The sequence below is a fragment of the Calliopsis andreniformis genome, chromosome 2 (genome assembly GCF_051401765.1).
Source record: "Calliopsis andreniformis isolate RMS-2024a chromosome 2, iyCalAndr_principal, whole genome shotgun sequence".
Taxonomy (NCBI): Eukaryota; Metazoa; Arthropoda; class Insecta; order Hymenoptera; family Andrenidae; genus Calliopsis; species Calliopsis andreniformis.
The window spans coordinates 12,574,335-12,585,705 of NC_135063.1; the positions used below are offsets into that span (position 1 = coordinate 12,574,335).

An 11,371-nucleotide genomic window follows, 5' to 3' on the forward strand; every position below is an offset into this window, starting at 1 on the left:
AAATGATCTGCACTCGAAATTTAGAGTTTTTTACATACTTGCCAAGTTAGTTTAACCTCTTTTCGCATTAATTACCTAACCTAAAATGCCTATAAAATACAATAATTACTTAATCTAATAACCTACACCTAAAATATTATCCAGACAACCCACCCACTCATAACTATCTTGAACTTTACAGTATTCTAATACCGAGAAAAAAATAGATTAAAGTTAATATAGGTTAGATTCTAAAACCCCATAACCTTTTTCACGAATGAACTCCCAAACTTCAGAGTATCTACTTAAATAGTAATCTTGAATTCTCCTCGTCCAATATCATTAAACAGCAAAAAAGCTCAAGAATTTGTAGTGCCTTGAAGCGAACTTTAACCCCTCCTGTAATCAGGTGAAAATTCGCATTCTCCCGCGTGAGTATTGTCTCGCAAGTTTTCTGCGTTCGTGAGATATGCACGCATCTCCGACACTCGGATTATCGGGTACATTGCACTTCTGCGCGGAATGGGACCCCGTGTATCGCTTGGGGCTACGTCGAGGGAGCACGGAAACGGGTCTTGAGGGACAGTGTCCAGGGGCGTACCATCCGACCAGGGCTCCCTTCGCGAACGTTCCACCGAATCATTGTCAATTAGCGGCGAAAACAGGTAAGCGAGGCACGTTACTACGTCACGTTCGTTCATCGATACGTTCCAGACGAAGGTATGCACATGCAGTGTGATTTTGCACGCACCAAGGCTTCGTGGTGTCTGCTCTGCGAAATCTGTGTTAATGGGACGCGGATGTAAAATCACGAAAAAGGAGGATTTTTTTACTTGGCTTGCAGTGGTATGGGCTTGAGGAAAAAACTGTCTTTGAGGAAACGGTAAAAGCAGTGATTATATGATGTGTGTAAAATGTAGATGAAGCGATAAAAATAGGTTAAATATACATATATGTTTGATGAAGATTTTCAATGGAAATTTAGAATAGCAGTTGTGGTTTGTGTATTACAAAAGTTTTTGAGAAATATGTGTAGCTGTGTTTTGTATTGAATTGTACTGTTGGATAGCGATAAACTATAATTCTAATTATGTGTACACTATGGCATGGGAAGTCCTATATAATTTTCTTTCAGAATTAGGTGTTGTTAGTATTTGCATATGTATGATCCACAAACACTAGAATTATTATTCTTACTACAGCTACACATTACAATGTGCTGAAATAAAATTGCATTTAATTCCCATTTTCTTGTTCGTTATGCATATAAAGGCATGAATTTGCATAAACATGCACAGTTTAATCATAGTGCTACAGAATTATAGCGTTATATAGTATAATATTAGGAAATCTCCAAAACAAATTAGTAGTGCTAATATGAAAAATAAAGTAATGATAGTGCTTTCATTGTACACAATTGTATGCAGAGCCAGAATTCAGGTTCAGGTGCTATTATATCTAATCTTTACACACACATGTACGTATAATAGTGTCAAGATTCTGTGAAGTTATTGTGTGAGATAATACTCTCTCGTTTTCAGTAGCTAAAAAATTTGTGGTAGTAAAGCAGAAATACGGCACTGATTTAGAGGAGGTCCAAGGGGGAATCTGTAGAAGAGAACCTGCTTTCATCACGACACCTGTCGACCCGTTATATATACCAACGCTCGAATACCTTGACGCTTCGTGAAACTTTTAATCCATTTGTTAGAAATTATGAACGCATGTACGTGGACGTTGAGATCCTCCTTTTTGTTAGCGTAAATAGAGAAGCGATCCCTTAAAGTGTTTCAAGCATTCGATACCGCCAGACTGATCGACGAACCGATTAAGAATAACTGATTTTGCAATTTTTGTAACGGTACTCTATCACTTCACCTATCATTTATTGGCAGATTATTCTTTCAATACACTTTGTCCTATATCGCATATAGGATTCTCATTTTCGGAAAGAAATGAAACATTAAATCTTCATAGTGTTACTAAATTATGTAATCACATTTTTTGGTGATAATTTGTATAGGTATAGATAATGTTTTGCTTGGATAGGTCATATTCAGGAACAATTATAGAACATTTATGATAATTATATACGATAATTTTCTATCACGAAATATTATTCGCTATCTATACCAATTATATCGTAACAAAGAATTGCAGTTCACAACTTCGTGAACATTTTATCTTCTCTTAGTCTTTCTAGAGTTAATTATAGACTCTGTAACTTGTATTCCAAGTTTGATGCTTCCTTTGGAATATCAGTTCGTTTATATGTATAGCCACACTTGTATTAGTTCTTCATGGAACTGCACCACGTGCGGTCGACTCTTCGTAGGGGAGCACAGTCCTTTCTAAACTTACCAGCAGAATAATTTTTTAAATGCAAAATGTGCGTTTTTTTATATAGGAATAGTCAATATTACTTTAACTATGTATCAGTTAAATAGTTCCATTATTTGACAAACAAGAACATTATTTATTAGAATTCTAAGCATTACATAAGCATAACTTGGTAGCTATACTGCGTTGCACATTATCGAAGCGGGTTGAAGATAATGATATATTATCGAACTAATTGTTAAAACTAGTGATAAGATTAGTACGTGTCATAGAACTTATTACGCGTGAAAAATACATTTTTGGGAATTCTAAAATTGCTCGTGTCACACGTAGAGTTTTCTCCATTTATATTTATTCTAATTACGTGTGCATAACAAAAGGACTATTAAATCACAATTCTCTGAAGTTTAATTTTGAATTTGAAAGTACAAGACTACTTAAGCTTGGTTTAATTTAAAGAGTTAAATAACTCTCAGAAAATTGCTGTTCTTTAAGGTACTATTAAATTGATTTTGTTGGTTTCAAAACCGCTTATCATTCATTCAGGATTATCTTGAACAAACAGATAACTATACGATGCGATATCGTCATGATTACGATGCAACTTTTCGTTTCCTCAATATCAAAGTATACTTCATTTACTTCTAAGTCACCTTTATCTACACATGTATAGATTTTAACATGAACATTTTTCAATCGAATCTAAATCCCCTTTTCAAAAAATACGAGCTTATCAATTGAAACCTTTCGTACCACCTCAAAAATAGTTTTCATAACGAACATCTTCTCATTCCCCACTCTCTTCTTTCATTTTCAGTTCCCAGGTGATGTTCCATACTTGACCCATTCACGAACCAAACCGATTAACTCCAGACTGCAAATTCGACTTTCCCACCTGAACTCGTCACATTTAAAATAAATCCAAACATGTTTGCTTCGCGGCGTTAATCGATTCGGTAAGTGAGTGGGTCAATTTTCGGCGAAAAATATTTTCGTAACGTGGCCAGGGCGCCTCGTTACGGGAGGCCCCCGATGGTATTAAAAGGACCACCTTGGCGAGCCGTTTCAGCTCTATGGTGTTCCATGGCTGCGGGGAGATCGATGAGGAACGTCTGCAACGGCCACCACGCCCAAACCGGGAGGGAGCGCCATGACTCACCCCATACAGAGAGGCACAGGGTTGGGTGGGGACACCCCCGTGGCGCTGAGCTACGTGGCATTGAAAGTGACGAACCACCGTACAAATTCACCCTCACCTACGTCGACGTAGGACGAGGAACGTGTCACGGGTCCCGTCTTGCTTAGGGACACACGGGGCCAACGCCAAGGGATCACGTACGTCGACCTAACCCAACAACTCTAGTCCAATTTGGCCAGGGGGCAGCCTTGATTTTCATTCGACAGAGCGCGGGGGTGGGACAAGGAGGGGTCCTTCCGATTACTCATCGACTCGACCACATTGTCGAGTCTTGTTTCCTTTCCAGTGAAATCGGCATCGTTGTGTGATCAATAAATGCATTCGTTATTCAATCGGCCAATGACCGCCAGGCTGTGCGCCGAGATTGATTTTAACTGGGGGGATGAAATTATTGAGACTGGGGGAAGTGGTTTATTCAGTTTCTTTTATAATTGCAGGCTTCAGGCTTAGCGTGGGTGACTATTTTTAAGTATGTATTTTAGGTATTAGAAGTAAGAAGAGAATAGTAATTCGAAAATAGGAATGGTTTATGGTATTTTGCTTTATGACCATAGGTATATTTAGTTCTGTGTATGGAAACTTTAAAAAAATGAGTGTGTAAAATACCTTTACAGAATATTCTTTTAACTAAATTAATTTTTTAGTGATGGTGCTTTCAGTGTAATATTCTCTTTATCATTTGTATAGCTAAAAATAAGCAGTGACAGAAACAAACTTATCTTGCGTATGCATGTGAAAAAGTATTGACGTTAAACTTTCATTTATATTCCCGATGGGTATTGATTGTTAATTCTCCTTTTTTGTTGGGAGTCGTAATTGAACAGAATTGTATGCATAAGCTTTTTCGTGAATGTTGAAAAATGCATACGACAGCAGTGCTTGATCGCAGAGGGAGTGGCTCAGTTTCCTGTCGTTGCTGGGTAGTCTGGGTTTAACGAACAAACATGCCAAATAATCTGAAATCTTACTCACGCGCTGAGCAATCGTTTTCATTAGTCCGTATATGCCCATAAATGGAGATGGTTCGTTTTCTACTTTATCATATCGTTGTTGCAATGTGAGCTGTCGAGCGTGACAGATAAAACGTGATCGACCCCTAATTATGTACCTTCGCACTAGTCAATAACCATGTTTTTGCGAAAACAACGAAAACATGAATAAAATTATGCAGAAATAAAAATAAGTATTGTTAAAGAAAAGAGAAGTAGCTCCTTTAATAAAATACGAGGTATTTTTTCAGGACATAGATTATTTTTAAGAGAAAAGTTACAATTTTTTAATTAAGGTATAAATTCAAATTTTTCGCAAAAGTGATCCTGTAAAACTAACCTGTTTCCTCCCACGATTCCTAATTTGGAGATCATTATGTTAGGGTTATGTAACTCATAATCGAATTCAGTGCAGTTCAGTGTGTGGTAAAGTTAAAATCGTTTATAGTCGCATAATAAAATTGACTAAAAAAATTTAGTAAGTGGTTAATTAAAAATGTAAAATTTGTGAATTTAATATTCGTCTTATATATCATACCAATTTTCCTTTCTCCACAAGAATGACATCAGCAAAAGCCTTGACTTCTTCAAATTTACTTAAATGTTAACAGATTTTACTAAAATTCGTGGCTATCATAAATTAAGTCACATTTGCATATTGGTTAATTAATATTCACAAACATAACCTAAAACAACCGTGCACACATTTCGAATAATAAACCATTTTAACTACTTTACGATTTTTATTCTAGAAATAACGTAAAAAAGTAACTTTATTTCGAGTTCAGCTGAAATAAATAATTTCCACATAATAAGGTTTCTTTTGCCAATTTGATTGCTTCGGTATAAAAGTTTGTCCAAACAACTAAATAGTCTTTGCTTCTCTTAAAAAACCTACATTTTGAGTTTACAGTGACTTCTGAAATATATGTGCGATATGTAAGCACGCTTTTGACGTGAAAGCTTTTTGGGGACGTGCCACATTACAGGTTGTCGAAGAGAAATTGGCCGTGCACCCGAAGTCAATGACTTCGTGGCTTGGTTTAATTGACCCGACGACGGGATCTTTTCACGGCTTTAGGAATCAAGGCCACCGCGTCGTACACGTATTCGATGCAGGTCGCTGCACGTGTATTTTCGCCAAACCGTCTAAGTAAACGGCCAAAGGGACGTCTCTTTTCCAATATCACAATCCCATACACGAAACACTGTCATGATTTGCGAGAATTAAAGTGGGACGACCGTTTGACTAAAAGCCCATATACATAGCTGGCCAGTCCCATCAAGAGTGTCCTGAGAGAAACTGGTCACGGGTAAATTTCAATTCCAAGTGCTGATCAATCGTTCTCTAGTAGAAAGTATATTCTGACCCACTGGCGGACGAGGAATCTCTGAAATTGCCCAGGAAGTACTTACGTACGTATAATTACGAGGAATGACAGACTCGCGCGCGCGATTGGAATGCCTACGAGCAATTGTCAGGTTAATTTTCGTAAATATACTTGAGAATTAATATTTCACGCATCGTTCATTACAGTAGGACTTCGGTTAATTAGCTTAACACGCAGGATGTAAATCTAAAATATACTTTTGATTACTAATTGTATTATTTTCGGTAAACTACTTGAAATCAAGTAAAAATTTTCAATTGATGTTGTACTGTAATTTTATTGTCATTGAATAACTTTAACGTTTTGTTGAATAAACGAAACTGCGAATAATTGAGACTTGTTTAATCGATGGTCTCTACTTATATTATTTTTTATGGATTTTATAGGTTAAGCGAAGCACAAGAGTGATTCTAACCTTTTAGTATAAAGTCTTAAATTTAACCCTATTAACCCTATATGATTACTATCGATGAAAATCAAAACCTTATTCGAGATCTTTATTTGCTACTGCTAAGAAACAATATCGAATATGAAAATATTGAAATATATTCGTGAAACACAAAAATGCTCAAAATATTCCTTTGTGGTTGTTAAATAATTTGTGAAAGAAGGAGTTAAACAAATGTGTTATTCATAAAATATTTTTACTTTGGATATGGGGACATAGTAATACAATGGGTAGGGAAATTTGGTGAGATTAGAAATGCAGGATAAGGCAGTGGAATGTCCACTGAGAATACGCTTCCTCTTCCTCTGGTAAGACACTTGTTATCCTACGGATGTCGATATCCTACGCGATAAACGTTTCCCCAGACGACAAATGCTTCCGACTTCCCAATAACCATAGAGCCTCTCAAGGCTCTTTCTCCCTGTGCATCGGGAGATCTTCTAAAATTAATTAAGCTCGTCAACATGCGTATCACGATGTAATTGGAGCGACTCGGTCAGAGCAGTAACTAATGAGGGTGCGTTCACACCCACGTAACAACCGGAACGTGTGTAGGAGCACCAAATATGGATGGTTTTAAATGTTTCGCTATAAATGGTGTCGATCCTCTTAACGACGCACTATGCAGATGCAGACAATATGCAGTCATTTATTTCTCATCAGCTTTATATATACATATTTACAAATATATTTATGACGGTAATTATAAAAAGTAGTTCAAGTAAAAAATCTAGAAAAGTTGAATTTGTCACTTATTTAGTGTTGCATCGATTTGCAGTACAACATGAGTGATAAATTCAAGTTTTTTTAGATTTTCGACTTGGACTACTTTCATAATTATCGACGTAATTATATTATATATGGTATACTTGATTCGTAGAAAAGGAAAATATTGGTTTTTTGAGATTTTGAAAATTAAGAGAACAGGATAGCTTATTCGTTCGAAATATTTGAATACTCTAATTTCTAATACTTGAAAATGTGTGTAGTTACGATATAAAATGGTCTGGGGTTGTATAATTTACTGCAACATTCTTTGAGGTTTATTTTATCCCGTACCATTTATCAACGCAGCGAAATATGGTATAGGTTTCGGTATCTTGCCATACAAGAATACATGTCAGGGTTTCTGAACAAGTTTGTACATTGAATAAGTGCATTTTATCTACGCTGCATTCATACAAAAATGGTCGCCGTGAAACAGGAATGAAACGAACGGACGCGGATTTGATACTAATTAAATGGTTCAGGAGGTCGAATTTCGATTAATTTTATTTATTAGTTACTTAACGGTCACGTGATCACGCGCGTATGACGTTGGTCAATATTTTTAAATCGTCGATGATTTGTTACGTAATTCGTTTGTTCTACATACAAGGCAATTCGTACGATCTAAATTGTTAGTAAATCTTTTCTAAGAGACAATATACAAATAGTATATTTTCTATATTTGAATGATGAATTACTGAAATAAATTGGAGTACTATTCGATTATTATGGTAACAAAAAGCACAATTTAAGAGGGCGAATTGTCAACGCAAGTGTGTAACAGGTATACAGATAAGTTTCGAAATCGGTTGAGTCATGAAAGAAAATAATTTAATTTTAAAATTGAGTAGCTATGTTAGGAGTCATCAGAATATTCCATCTTGAAATGATTATTTGAATAGTTGTAAAAATATTTCATTCAAGCAATTGAGGTCCTTTCTTTAGCTTAATTTTTCTGTGATAGCACCTACAAAATGAAATGTGAAACTTTGGACTTGACGTAACGTCGATGAAGCTGACAAGTGAATATTGTGTGATTATTACTTTTAACAAGCATATATATTTTATAACCTTATATTGAATATGCTAGATACATACGTTACTTCCTGTTAGGAATTGAATGATCAACGGTTATAGTATGACTCATAAAATACTAGTAGTAGAAATTAGGTGTGTAGTAGGTAACACACGTAAGATACCGAGAAATCAGACGTGAATGCGCATATGCAGCAGATGAATCACAACTTCACATATTTGAAATCTGAGATTTCATTCATTTTAATCAAAGAATTTGTTATGTACTACTCTTCTTGTACTTCAAATTTGCAATTTTTTGTTTATCTGTAATATGCTAACATGTATTTTTCTACTGTTTTTATATTTTAATTTTTGATACAGTGACCTCAAAATTACTAATAGCTCACAAGTACCGATATTATTATTTTTCGCGTTGTATAGTTTTTATTATTTGTATGCATAAATTAGGTCCTAAGCAACCCATAGGCAATATATTCATGCTAATTATAATCTCCAATTTTTGATAATGTAATGTTTAATTATTACACGAGATCTTTTCATGGATTTGCTTCGGAAATGGTGTAGCTCACGCCCTCTAGCAGTCAAAGAATGAACTATTACTATGTCAAGATATCGAGGATTTGCCAATTCGTCTAATCAAGCTTTGTTTTCCTGACGACCATATATTTCGTGAGCTGGATGGTACAATACGTTAACCGTTTAAAAACAAGTTACGGATATTATAATATGCAGTGGTTAAAAATATATTTACATTAGAACTTCCTGTCTGGAAGTCAGATCGATTTAAATATGACACGAAGTAACAGGTTAGGTTTTGTTTATGTGTCTGTAGAGTGACATAACTGTTTTATTTAATGTACGTGATCACTTGTGATTTTCGTTCTACTTCATTTGCGTCTCTTAATGTTTAGAAAAAGGGGTCGTAATGCGGAAGAGGAATCTAGCGAATTTACACCATTAAGTAAAAGAATCAACAATCTCCACATAAACAGTTTATCAGGTATACACGAAAATGGACCTGAAACCATGGACACAGACTGGAGCAATAGGAATTGCCTGCCATCGCCAAATTACTCTGAACCTTCGCAAGGATCACCATTGTACGATGGATGCAGTTCCAGCCAAAGTAGCTATATAGCAGACTACAAGCCCGATCTTGATGCTGTTGAAAACCCTTTTTATTATGAAAGTAATAAGTTGCTATTTTCCTTATACATGGAACGTTTACAAAGAACGTCAGAACCATTTTGATATCTCTACTTTTCAAATTATAGTTTTTAATCACTAAGCATTTTTTGCATGTCATTACTTCATTCCTTTTTCGTTACATTTTTATTGATATTTAATCATTTAGAATCATGGCAAGTATATATAACGTTGAGAAAGTTTCTGTTAGCAAGAACATAATTATTTATTATAATATGAATCTGTAGTACAGTTGTACACACAGATAAAAAAAAGTAAACATTAAATTCTACATTCACCAATGGCAATGGCTAATCCAGCAAGGCTTAGAATTAAAATTTGTATTTATAATTTTAATAATAATCGGTAATTTATAACGCATTAATATAATATAGAATAATATACAAAATATTACATAAAAATCACTGTTCTCAAGCGACTTGCCTTTGTTCCATTATATTTTTATTATAAATACACATTACGTTGCAAAAGTATTTTATGGAGCTGTGGAATCACGGAACGATCGATCTTTATAACAAAGGCTGCGAATAAAACAAGAACACCCATATTTCATTTCAACTTTTATTGTCTCTCTGTTATCCAACAACAGCATGCTTCACCGATAAGCGAAGAGAAACCGAGAAGGCATGCGATCGAATATTTTCACATATTGACGAAGAATCCCGAAAAGAATTCAAATAACGCGCGCGGTGCTCCCAAACATGGCGGCCCTCGAACGGCTCTCGAAGTATCGATTCTCGACCTAACCTCACTTCAGTCTCCGCTAGGTGCGCACAGAGTTAGTGTCGCTCCGTAGTGGTAGAGGAACGAAGTGACTGAGAGCAGGACAGAGCGACGGACAGGTGTTTTTTTGCGTTATTAGAAATTTTCCTCGAGGATCCGCGGCTCCCGTAAACCATCGAGCTTCACCGTCAGTACCTGCAAATAGAACGATAACCACAAGTAATCGTCTGTTTAATCGGCAAGCGCGCACGCGCCGCTTTCCCCTCGCTCTCGCACAATATACTCCGCGCGTAACCGCCGCCATAGTTGATATTTCTCCGATAGAATATTAATAGCGGCGCAAGTTTTCGGCGGTTGAACCGTTTCGATCCTCCATTCACACGTCCTCTGGAACGAGAATGCGCCCGACGTGGACCGCGGGACGAGGTCGTAGAAGATAAAAAGGCCCGAACGGACCCTAGAACGAAGAAGGAGAGGGTGTCTACTTTCACAGGCTCGTGGTTTTCAGGAGAGTGGCCTGGCACATCGCGGCGCTTCGAGTTAACGTGTGACCACCGTCGGGTGGCTATGTACCGTTAGTTCGAATTCATTCCCCGTTGGCCGGCTCGGGACACAGACCCACGCTTGCCTACCGCACGGGGGGCCATACTCGATCGAACGTCGTAAACCCGGAAATGAGTGCGCGTCGCGGCTCGCCGTTACCGCAGAAAGGCTGCCAGTAGTGCGCGAATTTGATCACGAGTCGCGGGGCCTCGTCCCCTGCCGTACCGATATACAATAAAACGCCACGGTTGCGTGACCCGTCTCTCTCGTCGCATGACGTGTGCACCGTGAGGCAGCAGCCAACTCTTAAAGCCGGCCGAGAGTGGTGTCGGTGGCGAGGAAAACCATGTACGTAGAAATGAGAAAGTTGTTGTTGCCGCGGTGAAGAGATAGAGAACGACGAAGCCAGCCAGGCGGACGGTCTCTGTACTACGCGAAGGTGTTTCACGACGCGGCGATCAGAGGCAGGCAGTAGCCAGCAGTAGCAGAGTACGTCGAAAGGAGTGCACAAGGGAGACCACAGCTGCTCGTGGGTAAGTAGGGCACGCGTCTCCTCGTGGTTTAAGGGAAGCCTCCTCTTTCGCGCGCCAACCGGAAACCGTACGCGAAAGCTGACGCCGCGGACGGCGGTCTCCCGCGGCCTCCCGCGGCGCTTTTACTCCTAATGCGAAACGTGCACACGAGAAACCGCGAAACAGTGGCCACAGAGCACCCACCCCAAGACACTAAAATCGTCGCGGGGCCCTCG

At 37.8% G+C, this 11,371-nt stretch overlaps 1 protein-coding gene and 2 long non-coding RNA genes across 3 annotated transcripts; 2 read left to right on the forward strand and 1 right to left on the reverse strand.

The window, feature by feature from the left end:
- The first annotated feature begins 125 nt into the window (after positions 1-125).
- On the forward strand, positions 126-3,898 carry LOC143186218 (uncharacterized). Its single transcript, XR_013003025.1, has 3 exons — positions 126-644; positions 735-862; positions 3,137-3,898. It is a non-coding gene; the product is annotated as an uncharacterized LOC143186218 (long non-coding RNA).
- Positions 3,899-8,746: 4,848 nt separating this feature from the next.
- LOC143188535 (uncharacterized) lies at positions 8,747-9,904 on the forward strand. Its single transcript, XM_076392870.1, has 2 exons — positions 8,747-8,957; positions 9,063-9,904. Exons 1-2 carry the CDS (start codon positions 8,941-8,943, stop codon positions 9,400-9,402), a joined length of 357 nt encoding a protein of 118 aa, XP_076248985.1. The 5' UTR covers positions 8,747-8,940; the 3' UTR covers positions 9,403-9,904.
- Positions 9,901-11,333, reverse strand: LOC143188536 (uncharacterized). The gene is made up of 2 exons (XR_013003540.1): positions 10,654-11,333; positions 9,901-10,537 (listed from the first exon to the last, which is right to left on the reverse strand). It is a non-coding gene; the product is annotated as an uncharacterized LOC143188536 (long non-coding RNA).
- Positions 11,334-11,371: the final 38 nt, after the last annotated feature.